At 52.2% G+C, this 12,557-nt stretch overlaps 1 protein-coding gene across 21 annotated transcripts in view; it reads right to left on the bottom strand.

The window, feature by feature from the left end:
- Window positions 1-2,513: 2,513 nt before the first annotated feature.
- TACC2 (transforming acidic coiled-coil containing protein 2) overlaps window positions 2,514-12,557 on the bottom strand; it is a 212,722-nt gene continuing 202,678 nt past the window's right edge. For 17 of the 21 annotated variants that reach the window (XM_043597742.1, XM_043597746.1, XM_043597743.1 and 14 more), the window contains 4 exons: window positions 7,343-7,503; window positions 7,049-7,155; window positions 6,536-6,656; window positions 2,514-3,056 (listed from right to left, as the gene is read on the bottom strand). In XM_043597742.1, the coding sequence (XP_043453677.1) occupies window positions 2,991-3,056; window positions 6,536-6,656; window positions 7,049-7,155; window positions 7,343-7,503 (455 nt within the window). In that variant the 3' untranslated portion in view covers window positions 2,514-2,990. Of the gene's footprint in view, window positions 3,057-6,535; window positions 6,657-7,048; window positions 7,156-7,342; window positions 7,504-10,077; window positions 10,087-12,557 lie in introns of all 21 variants that reach the window. The other 4 variants (XM_043597739.1, XM_043597741.1, XM_043597740.1 and 1 more) reach the window with 1 other exon arrangement.

Here is a 12,557-nt window from a genome sequence, read left to right as displayed (position 1 = left end):
GCCACCCAGGCACCTCCCGGGGGGTAAATTTTACTACAACCTCAGTGGAAGCCTATTTGGCAATGGGTTTCCCAAACTTTAAAAATGTGTATAACGTCCAAGAGAGAGAAAAACAGCTTGTGGTATCTGGGAGCTGGCCTGGCCCTCTTGCCGACGCCTTGCTGTTCTCCTGTCGAACGCAAACAATTTTGCCGGAAATCAGGGTCAGACTAGCCGCGCTGTGATGGGTCAAGAGATAACAAGCCCCACCCAGAATCAGTCTGAACAGACAGAACCTGAACATTATTCAAACCCTAAAAAGGACCAAATATCCTTCCATCCTGGCTAATGCACATGAGCAACTACTGCTTCTTTACCAACTACAGCTTTGCCTTAGTCTAGCGAAGATATGAGATACCCAACCTGAGAACTGTCTCTGCCCCGAGAGCATCCAATACGCAGCAAAGCCCTGCTTCCTGCCGTCTTCCCCAGAAGCAGCTGGACCAAGTCCGAATCCTGTCCCACCTGCCTCCCAACACGCCCTTACGGCGGTGCCCTACAGCTCCCCCTGGTGGCTGTCCTCCCTCACTGCAACGAGCCGTAAAGCCAACTTGGACTTGGGCGGGAGTAGTGACGATGTTCACCCAGGTTATTCACTTTAAAAATTCAGCCTAAGGAAAACCCCTGTCCACAAACGTGCAGGCATAAGGCAACTCAATGCAATGTGCGTGCATAATGACAGCAAAACAATGGACACAATATGAATGTCCAGTAGTGGGCAGCTGGCTGGTTAGACACATTTTGGGTACCACGGAATACATGCAGTCATTCGAAATGATGAGAAAGAGCTGTATTTATTGATATAAAAGTTTGCATAACACGATGGTTACATTATAGTATTACATGAAAAAAAAAAGGTTTACAAAACGGCACACAGGGGGCTGCAGAACTCCAAATAATCCCGCCTTTAAAAAGATAAGTTAATAAATATTTCATACACTGAGGAAACAAGGCATAGAAAAATAAATACAAAAACATCAACAGTGATCATTTCTTGGTTTAGGGATAATGGTGCTTGCTTGTTTGTTTCATTTTCTTACCTGCATTTCTGGACTTTTTAGCAATGGAAATGTTTTGCTTAGGTAATAAGAAAAATAGAAACTTTCAAAGAGCAAGAGACTGGGCTGTTTTGAGAACACAGCTGAGATCAGAATCTGGGGTGAGGGTGGGGGAGGGGTTTGGCCTGGACAAGTGAGACTGGGGGGGCCCGGGGGGGGGCCCGGCTGAGCCGTGAGGAGGGGAGACTGGGAGACGGGACCGGGCAGAGGTGGCTGGGCGGTGGGAGGAGGCAGACCCCTGCCCTGTTAGGGGGGTTGACGGTGGGGCCAGAGGCTGGGACTCGCTTCCGGAGAGGCGGGCTGTCTTTCTTTCCTTGTGCTGCCTGGGATGCCTGTCCTGTGAGGCTTCGGGTGGTCCCATGTGAGGGGAACAGCCCGCGGTCGCTGCGCCTGGGCAGGACGAGGGGCGCTTGAGCTGAGGGCCACCGGGGGCTCGCGGCTGCTTTCCAAGCTCACACAGCACGCCACCCGTCCCACGGGCACACTCGGACCCCACAAAAATGCCCACCACAGCTGGGAGTGTGCCCTTATTTGGACACAGGGTCTTCGTAGATGTAATCGGGAATCCTGAGAGATCATCCTGGGTTTGGGGTGGGCCCGAAATCCAATGAGTGATGCCCTTACCAGAGAGAGGAGAGGGAGTTGAGACACAGAAGAGAAAGGCTCATGGAGACAGACGCTGAGACTAGAGTGACACAGCCACCACCCAAGGGACACCAGGGACTGCTTCGAGAGGCAAGGGACAGACTCCACCTCACAGCCCCGGAGGGAAAAAAACCCCACTGATGCTCAGATTTGGGACTTCTGGCCTCCAGAACGGTGAGAGAATACATTTCTACTGTTTTAAGCTGCTAATATGTGACATGGTGGCAATTTTAGGAAACTAAGATACCTTCCCACCCTCTCACTGCCCAACCTATAAGCTGGGAGAAAGTCAGGAGCCGTTAAAGAATCTACGGCCGGTGCATCCCGCCGTCATCTCCCAACTGGCCTCACTACCTGTCTCCTGTGGGTAACCGCTCGCCTGGGGCTGGTCCTTTACAGGGAACTGGGCCATGTTTCAGGGTTGATGGTCACACACTGAAAGAATGCATAGGAAGAGGGACAGCGTGCAACTTCCCCGAGCCAGTAAAGGAAAATAGACTTTCCCGCCAACACTCAGAAAGCGTTTGTAAAAACCAAATCTAAGCTAATTCAATACACTCCCAGAAGTATTTAAAAAATAGCAAACCAATACTTCTCCTTGGCTCCCAACCTACAAACAGCCACGATAACGAAGGAAATGTTATTTAAATCTATGGACGAAGAAGTGAGCCAGACAGAGAGGGGGGAAGGGCCAGATCTGATATGATTTCTAACAAAGGCGAGAAAAGACCCAACCCTTCCCAGAAAAGAAATCATAGCCACGCTCACTGCCAAGATCCAAAGAAAAAAATTTATTTACAATAGAGAATTTTATTTGAAACATGCATTTTTTTTTTAACACAAATCAGCAAACGCAGATCAAGTTTACACTCCTTAAGGCAAGAGTCCCTGTGCAAGCTGTACAAGTTCATATTAAATCCAAAAGCCGCTCACCCTGGGAACTCATGTACAGAGGGCAAGGCCAAGGTCAGCGGTTTGTCTTTTATTAGAGAATCAGACAATCTCCCTGATACAGGAACTCTGAGGTCAACTTGCTATGAATTTATACTAAGAAAATGCAAACCAATAGCAAGAAATTCTGATAGTCTCCTTGGTACTGCATACAATCAAATCAATGTCGTTTAGAAAGGAAATACAGTAGTGCATACGAAAAAGTGAAAACAGAACCTGTCCGCGTCGCTGGAAGGACGGCAGTGTGCCGACGGTCATATTGCACGCAATGGTCAAGTCCAAACATTCGGTTCAAAGTTAGCTTTTCCCCATTTTGGCAATCAGTTCATCACAAATCTTGGTGAGTTCCTCTATCTCTTTATTCTGAAAGCGAAGACAAAACAGAAAAGAAAAGGCTGCTGAAATCTCCTGGCTGTCTGAAATCAAGCCCAGCAGAATGGTCTCTGGGCTTTCCAGGGGCCCGGGTGCCCCAGGCTTCTTGGTCCCCCTGAAATTCTCCAAAGCGGTACGAGGGATGAATCAAAGCACACATCCAAGCGCTAGCTGTGACCCTGAGCAACTCACGCAACCTTTCTGAGCCTTGGTGTCCTTATCTCTGAAATGTGGATGATAACATCTGTCTGAGAAAGGAATGCGGTCAGAATGCAAAGCTCCCCAGCAGTGACCGGCGCGCAGTAGGGACTGAAGCAAGCATTGGTTCTCTTTCTTTCATTTGCCTCTGAGGGATGCGGACATGAAAGGACGGTCCAGGCTGAGCTCTTTGGTGGCTTTTTTTGAGAAATGTCACCAGGAAGCATTGAGCAATCCTGCTTGAATAGGGTCTCTAGCATTTAGAGGTTGTGAAACGAGGGGGTGCTGCGGATATGGGGAGGTGGGGAGAGGGGCAGGGGCAGATGCGAGATGGCTCCGGGTTCCCGCGTGCCAAAGTCGGGGAGGAGCTGACCACATGCTCAGCCCGCACCGACCAGCAGACAAGACTGTCCGGGGAACGGGGATCCGACAGGATGAGTCCGTTCAAAGGCAGGTGTGGCTCTGCCCTGATGCCGACCTGCTTCGGCGGCCCGTCTCGAACGGCCCTCGCCAAGGGGGCTGGATCGGTATCCCAGGAACACACCACAGCCACTTTTTCGAGGTCCCCGTGGACGGGGAGCCTCAACCTCAAGCCTCTCCCCTGGGGCTAACCCAAGACCCTTCTTTGGAAACCTCAGAACCTCCTGGTCCAGCTCGGAGCCGCGTGTCCCGTGCTTTCCGGGATGGGCTCCGGGTGCCACCCCTGAGTGTCACTACTTGGGAAGAGCCGGGCCTTCTTAGTGGAAGAGGAATTCAATCCTCACTGCAGTTCAGCCACCAGCCCCCGCCGGGAGACAGCCCCACCTGGAAGGTCACCCCGGCTCACCCCCTGCTCGAATTCACAGCCCTGAGAGCTCCGTTCTGAGAGGCGCGGAGATGCCTGCGGGAAGAGGGGTGCCCTGCAGGAACGCAGCACTGGCCGCTCATCCTGAAATTACTATTCTCGCCAACCTGCAGTGCTGGGGCCGCCCAGGATAACTTTTCATCTTACCAGCACGCTTCCTGTGTGCCAGGCACCACGCCAAACACACCCCGGGCAGCGGCCCCACTCGGTTCCCACAACAGTCCCTTCGTGGGAGCCACTGTTACTTCCACTTTTCAGTGAGGAAACGGAGGCTCAGAGAGGTTACGCGTCGCGCTTAACGGAAGGTCACACAGCTGGCCAGGCTCCAAGCCTGGAGCACAGACTGAGGCCGGCCTGGCTCCTAGACGGCTTTGCTATCTCACTTATTTAGCGTTAACGTCCAGCGACTGATGGCTGAAAGGCACTGGCGGACCCGCTATGGACTCTTGGAGGTTCTCCAAGCTCCGTCTCTGCAGCATCGGCCCACTGCCTAGCAAACAGCCACCACGCAGCTCAGCTCACTGGGCACCAGCCTTTCCAGCACCCTGACTGGGCAAAATGCCCAGCGCCCTCACTTCAGAACTGCCTGGTGGGGAGGTGGGGTGGGGGGAGAGGATAATGCTTCTGAATCTCTTTAAAACGGAGACCGTCCCTTCTGGATCTCAGAGTGCCGTAGGGAAGAACTCAGGGGATAAATCTGTGTCTCCTTAGTTTTAGTTTCAGACGGTTGCAGATCTATTTGTATCTTTTCTGTTCTCCAAAACGGTGCACCCCACCTCGCCGTCTTCCGTGTTTTCTAGTTTGCCAGAACGTTTTCATTACCTTCATTTGGCAATGGAAGAGTCTCAACAGGCCAGGTTGCCTAGAAAACATCTATCCTGACTCGGGTTTTACCTCTACTGTTTTAGCTAACACGAGGATACAGTGCAAACACCATCGAATCCTGATGCAAACAGAAGGGAACAAACATATTGCTGCATTTTCCACCTAGAAACATCTGATGCCCAACTGCCTTAGTGCCCAAAATGCTGGGGGGAATGTGGTCTTTAACTTAAAGGAGTATTCCACTTTTCAGGAGTCACCCAATATGCCACACGTGGCTTATCAACATTCAAAGAATAAAAAATAAACACCCACTCGGGGCGCCTGGGTGGCTCAGTCAGTTAAGTGTCTGACTTCAGCTCAGGTCACGATCTCATGGTTCGTGAGTTTGAGCCCCGCATCGGGCTCTGTGCTGATGGCTCAGAGCCTGAAGCCTGTTTTGGATTCTGTGTGTGTGTGTGTGTCTCTCTCTCTCTGCCCCTCCTCTGCTCGTGCTATCTCTCACTCTCAAAAATTAATAAACGTTAAAAAAATGTTTTTAAATCTTTAAAAATAGACACCCACTTAACACTAACAATGCAGTGCCGCTCAAAAAATACAGACAGAATGAGTAAATGCTGGACCTGACTCTGTGCTTACTGCTAGGAACGCAGAGCAGAGCCTGGAAAATCGAGGCGGTTGAACAGACTTGGGGTATTTGGCACCGTCCAGACTTTTTCCTTCTTTCTTTTTTAAAAATACAATTCTGTCTGGCGGCCACTGGTCTTCATCCCAAAAAGAAAAGGCAAAGAACAAGAATGATCTGGAATGTGGGTTTTCTAGTGCTGAATTCTGGACAGCCAGGAAGATTGTGGACCCAGCACGATGCGATGGCACTGGTGCCATCGGCCCCCAAAGGACACCCCCGCCCCAACCGTGACCACCCATTAAGGCCCAAATGCAGGTGAAGTGATGCTACCCCAGGCCACTGGGTTCTCGGATAACCATCCAGGGGACTCCGAAGGCTCAGTGGATCAACCCTATGGGTTTGTTCTGGAAACACACTCAGGGAGGGAGACTGCCTGGCCCACACTTACCCAGATTCGGACTCTTGGGCGGAAGGGGCTTCTCATTTGGACACCCGGGGAGAGGGTGTGTGCAGTGGACTGAGTGCTAGACCGGAAATCAGGACAAGCTAAGGGACCTCAGGAGGGTCCCCCCCATCCGTGGAAGCAGGCGGACATCTGGGGGACCTTTCGACCCCAACGTGGCCCGTTTTCTGCATCTGCCCCTGGCCTCTGGTGGTTACCCGATTCCCCACTGGTAAGCGTCTAGATGCAGGGCGAAGTACAATGCCCAGCACATCGAGATTTTTCAGGAGATGTGTGACAAATGAATGGATGCTGAAAAGGGAGCGAAAACCAGCAGCAAACACCCAAGCGGACGGCAATTCCAGGAAGAGCAGAGAGGACAGTAACAGGGCTGGCCTCACACTGGATCTTCCGGATGGAGAACAAGCGTATGCTCACGAGGCATACACCTGTCCCGGGAGCCGCGGAGGCCGCAGGAAACCCCAGCCTCTGCTGATCTGAGGGTCTGACCAGCCCCTCCGGCCGTCGGCTGTTACCTTCTGCTCCAGCGTCCTCTCCAGAGCGTCCACACGAAGCTGCTCCTTCCGCAGACTGGCCTGGTAGGCAGCCTGCTCCTGCTGGGCCTTGCCTCGGACCTGCGCGATCTCGGCGTTGGCCCTACGGACACAAGGTGGGGGGGGGGCGGCGGTGCTCAGAAAAGATCACCCTTCCCCGGAGACCCTTCCCACCTTCCTCCTCTCAGCGGGAACTGTCTGGATCCAGTTCCTGTACCAGCGGGGGTCTGCTTAGGAGCCCAGGAGCACCCCCACCCTGCCCCAACCCCCATTCCCATGAGGCCAAAACGCTTTGGGTGGGTGCCCTGGAGATTACAACATGCACGCTCCACTTATCAAGATGCTGAGGACACTGTTATCACAAGTCACACTGAAAAAACACAGAGGGATTATCTGCTTTTTCTAAGCCAGGGTCCGTGGGGTGATTGGAGCTCCCAGCCTGCCTTGGCAGGGGGTGCCGAGAGGTCTTTGGGAGCAGACCTGAGGCCGCATTACCTGTCCAGCTTTTCCTCTGCATGCACCTTCAGGGCCTGGTACCTCTGCTCCTCTTTCTTCACCCGGGACAGGTACTCCTGGGCACATTTCTTCAGCACTTCTTCATTCTGACACGACAGAGGACAGGGGTCGCACCCACAGAAGAGACAGCCCAGGTGCTGGGAACCCAAGAACTCCCTGATGCGGGTATAACGCTGGACAGCCAAGTCCAGCTCCCTGTGCACTCTCTCAACCTGCGCCTCCTCCTCCTGCCCCGCACGTCCGGCCACCTGCTCGGCCCCGACACACACACACCTTGCGGAAGCCTTCAAGGACCTCCTTCATCTTCTCGTATCTCCTGAAGAGATCGGCCAGAGATTTCTCCACGGAGTTCAGGTCGGCCAGGGCTTGCTCCTTCTCCAGGACCAGCTGCTGGACAGTCTGGTGGGAGACTGACTTCTCCCTCTGCTCATCCTCTGGCAAGAGACACAAAGAACAGACGATGGGACCGGTGCATCCCAGCCTGGTCTCAGAGGCAGTCGAGGCCTCAGATCGCAAGTCAGTCTAAGCACGGGGCATCCCAGACTTGGGACGGACCCGCTCCCCGAGCCCACCCAGACCGTCTCTGAAGGCACAAAAACCCCCACAGCTCCAGCATCGCAGACCTGGGCCTTTGCAGTGTTAGAAGGGATGGAAACCAGCCACCGTCTTCAACCCGATCAACGCAGACCCCTCAAAATCGACATTTGAGGCCCCAGGGATGCTATGTGGTCGATGGTGGCCAACAGATCCATAAGGTGGGAAAAAAATCACTACTGAATTTTGTGTTGAGCAAGATAAAAAGGTATAGGAGTCTGGGCTCCGAGGAACAGGTCTTTCTGGGTATTATCGACATAAAGACATGGTTATTGGAAAAGAAAAAGGCTTCACCCTTAAAACATCCCCTGAACCCAGGCCCACGTAACCACCAGCCCTGAAATTCTGCTTCGCACAGAAACGGACATTTCCTTGGACACAGCAAATGTTTTAACTCCGACAAAAATGGAGCTCTTTCCGTCAAAGTGACTTTCTCAGTTATGTACCTAAGAATTCTGGCCCAGTTCAGAGTGGCTGAGCCTAGTAAAAGGAACTGCTCTGTCCTCTGACCCCCACTACCATTCTACTGTGAACGTCCACGGCTCCCCACTCACTCGGGTTCCTGACACCAGGCCACCTCCCCAGAGGCGCCTTCTTGAGCACCTGCGGGAAGCGCCTCCTCCCTACTTTCCAGTCCATTCTCTTCCCAGCAGCGGTCAGACACGCTTGCACACCGGTGTGCACCAGCTGTCTGTCTGCCTAGAGTGCACGCTGCGTGAGGGCAGGGTCTTAAGTCTTGCTTTGTCCACATCTTTAATCCCAGAGCCTAGGACAGCGCCTGACTCACGGGGTGCCTCAACACATCCGTGCTGTGAATGAACGAGCAGAACCTGGCAATCCAAACCCCAAGCCATGCTCATAACCATCTCTCTCCGCGAGCCTGTTAGTAACAGACCCGGAAGGAGGAAGCTCCCTTCAAAGCAAGGGGTGCGCTTGTGATGGGCACTGGGTATTGTATCAAAGCGTTTTTACACCTGAAGCTAATATTGCACTGTATGTTAACTAACTGGAATTTAAGTAAAAACTTAAAAAAAAAAAAAAAAGCAGAGGGACGCTGCTCTGGGTTCTTTCCCTTGCGTTCCTGGCGGATCGGCACTGTCCTGTCTCCTAAAGTTAGGTGTATTCTTGTTGCACGCTGTGGAGGGAAAGGGCTCAGGACAGGGGAACCACATCCTGGGTTTTAGCTTCGGCTGTGATACAAACTCATTCAAAAGTCCTGACTCTCGGGGGCTCAGGGCCTCATTTCCAAAATGAAGGGGTTGTCACACATGAACGTGCACCTGAATCAGCGGGGGCTTTTGTTTAAACACAGACAGCAGCGCCCCCCCCACCCAGTGAGTTCTTATCTGGCAGGTGTGCGGTGGGGCCGAGAATCGGCATCTGTGACTAGTTCCCCGATGATGCTGAAGCGGCTGGTCCAGGGGTCACGCTTGGAGAGCCACGGACCCGGAAGATGTCTGATGTACCTCCACCCCTGCCTCCAGAGCCCCCGCTGCCGGGGCAGAGAGGAAGGACCCAGGCGCCAGACTCTCGACTGCCCAGGTTCCGTCCTGGCTCTGACACTCACCAGCTCTGCTGCCTTGGGCAGGGTTTTTAACCTCTAGGAGTCTCAGCCTCCTGAGCTGAAAGAGGGGTTCACATTACTTATCTCGTGGCATTTCAGGGAAGATTAAGTGAAAATGTATATGAAGCCTGTGACATAATAAGAACCCAGGATCAGTGACCCATCATCAACAGCATCACGGGCACCCCCAAACTGGCGTGATGTCGCATCAATCACTCACGGAGGGGGAGCTTTTTAACACACGGCGAGAAAAGAACCGCCCGCAATCTTGCTGCGCCCAGACTCCTAAAAGAAACGATGCTCCAGTAACCGAACGCTTGTTTTTATTACGTTTTAGCTGCTTCCTTAGTCCTCGGCACATGGTACAATGCATATTCCGGGGCTGATCTGAGGCCACGTATACATTTCACTTGGCTTGTAAAAAGCCATTTATCAAACAGAGTCCATCTGATTTCCTGGATCTGAGACTTAGCTTGCCTCAGGTTTCCTGCCCTCCCCCCAAAAGGCTTGTAAAAATAGAAATTTCCCGGTTCCCAGGAGACGGAGGAGGTGAGAATGCGCCACAAATCTTCTTGCAAATTACACACGCAGTCAGGTTCTTCACATCAGGAAATCAGCCCCAAACTCAAAATGCTCCAGACTCAACAACAAAACAATGCCCTTGGAGATTTTTCTGTTTTGTTTTTCTTTTTGCAGGCAAAACATTATTAAACCATGTTTTTCCGGGGGAGGGGGAGGGGGAATGCGGCAAATACACAATAGCAAAAGTAACAAAAACAGAAACAAACAAACAAACAGACACGGGTGGCAATGGGCAGGTGTCACGTTAGGTGAAGAAGCGTTTACTTACCAGGCTTGCCTGTGTGTTTTGCAAGCAAAGGGCAAGAAGCAACAGAAAATGGAAGCAAAACAGATAATCAGGGCAGTTGTTAGGAAAGCAGAAAAAAAATCAATTGCAACAACCTGGAATGCATAAAAGCACAGAGGTCTTTTTTTGTTCTGAATCCTAAGTAGGCAGTCTCTGAACTCAAGAGCCTATTCTCTTTAGTAACATGTGACGAGAACGGACGACGATGGCAGGACACATGTCATGCTGGCGTGGAACATTTGTGACGGTTACATGGAAGCCAGAGAGCCGGGCTGCAGCCAGGAGGGGCTGGCGCAGGTGGGGTGAAGTTTTGACTTCAAAACGCTACCAATGTTCATTCTGCCTGAACTGCCAAGCTCCTGGAGCTTGAGTTTTTCCCTCCCACCAGGGATGCTGGGTAGGCGGGTGCAAAGGAGAAGAAGAGAGAGAGGAGGCTGGTATGTTTCCACGTATGGGGACCCACAGCCTGCCCAGCAAGAAGGCGGGTCCCGCCCGCAGTGACAGGGCGTCCTGGCTGTGCCTCAGCCCCACGCCATTGTCTGCAAGGACACAAGGACCTGGAAATCTGCGGTGGCCCTCATCAATGCCCTGCAGTAGTGACTGACAGGTGACAGCCACAGACGTGCCAGCTGATGAACAAGGTCTGAAAAGTGGCTGGTGAAGGTGCCCGAGGACGGGGAACCAGGACGGGACATGCGTCACCCTGGGTGACAGTGCTGCCTGCAGCTAGGGACACTGGAGGGCGCTCACAGGGCCTCCGGCAGCGCTCAAACACCCCCAAACAGGAAAATGCTCAGAGGGGTGAGATCACAGCTCTTGAAGAGAGGGACCCTTCGGCCAAACATACCGGGTCTCCCCGGGGGAGGGGTGTGGGGGGCTGGGGGTGCGTAGCCTTAACGCCTGCGGTCTGAGCTCCACCCACTCAACCTGCCTAGAATTGAAATGTTCTCCGAACTACTCCCACCGGCAAATAGGCTGCAAGGAAGTCAGAGCTGAGTAACCTTTCTGTCCAGCAGGGACGGGCCACTTGCGCCAGGGAGAGAGATTCTTACTCTTCGGTGTTTAAGAGGGAACGAACATCTACTTGTATCAAAAATAGCCAGCCGAGTGCTAGCAGGTGGCTCCGGACGGCATTCTCTCAGGGGCAGAGGCTCCTGCCCTTTTACCCCCATCTCAACCTTGGCCCAAGTGTCGTCACCAAGGGCAAAAATAACAATGTAGGACTCTGAGATGCAGAAGGATATTTCCAGATGAGCCACGGTAGGTCTGAGTGACGTTTTCAGAACCTAAGACTCCAGGAGGCCACACTGTGCTCCGTGTGTCAAACACTGTATATTGGAAGACATAAATCCTCCTTCCTGACCACTTTTACAGGCAGCTTTGGTTCCAAGAGGTTTTTTTTTCTTAATATCTCATCCATATGTATTCATAAATTCGTATACCGATTTAATAAAGAGGTTTCATTCGATAGAAACCATACGCCACGAGCTGATCCTTAGAAACACCCAAATGGGCTCTCCCTGAGATCTGGGAGAAACGGCCTCTGTTGTAATAAATCAAAATTAAAGCCCCTTTGAATAGAAAGCCCTCAGTTGTCAGCCTCTTCACCATTCCCAAGGCTGCTCTCATATTTATCTTGGGACAAGCTAGAGGTGTGGGAGCATGACTCAGACCCAAACGTTTGAGAGAGAGAGGAATCATCTGTTAACCCAGCGTCCAGCTTCAACAGAAACTGGTGTGCAGTGAGCTGGGGCTTTTACTCCATGTGTCCTCAGGAGTAAAAGATTTTTTTTTTTAAACTGGTATCCTGGACCTAAGCAAATAAAATAAAATAAATAAATAAAAATCTCCCCCGCCCCTGCCAAGTCATAGCATCGTTTTTGAATAGTGATCATCAGTGTGAAAACGGGCTTAGCGCTTCTGTGAGCTCTTTTCCCATTCTTCTTCTTTTTTTCTTTTTAAGTGCCAGGGGGTGTAGAACTTGCCACTTGAGGCCATATTTTATTGGAGGCCAGAACAGTGTCAGGACTGGCTGCCAGGGGTGCGAAGACAGATTCTGAGTCAATGCCCATCCCCGTGAGATCAGGTAATGCGCAGGGGGACGGGGGGCGGGGGAGCAGGCAGGACTGCCACGCATTCCACTGTCCTTGCCCTAGAACCCTGCGTGAAGGCTGAGTATTTTGTCCCTTGAGTCTAAGTTAGAGTTCAGGGATTTGATTCTTCGTCCCTCTCATGAGCCAAGAAATCCCCCAAACACCCTAGGAACCAACCCAAACCTCTTTCCCCATGAGGTGGGCAAGTCCTGGCTCGATGGTGGCCATTGAGGTAACTGCCATGGCTTCCCACAGGCACGAATGGTGCTAAGGAACATTCTAGCAGGTGTTTCCAGGAGGCCCCCAGGCTCACACTCTGGGATGCTCTGGTCCCTCGGTGAAAAGCGGTCACTTTAGCAGCACACACAC

Source organism: Prionailurus bengalensis, chromosome D2 (assembly GCF_016509475.1).
Source record: "Prionailurus bengalensis isolate Pbe53 chromosome D2, Fcat_Pben_1.1_paternal_pri, whole genome shotgun sequence".
NCBI lineage: Eukaryota > Metazoa > Chordata > Mammalia > Carnivora > Felidae > Prionailurus > Prionailurus bengalensis.
The sequence above is the reverse complement of the archived record's forward strand: the minus strand, read 5'-3'. Positions and strand labels throughout refer to the sequence as shown.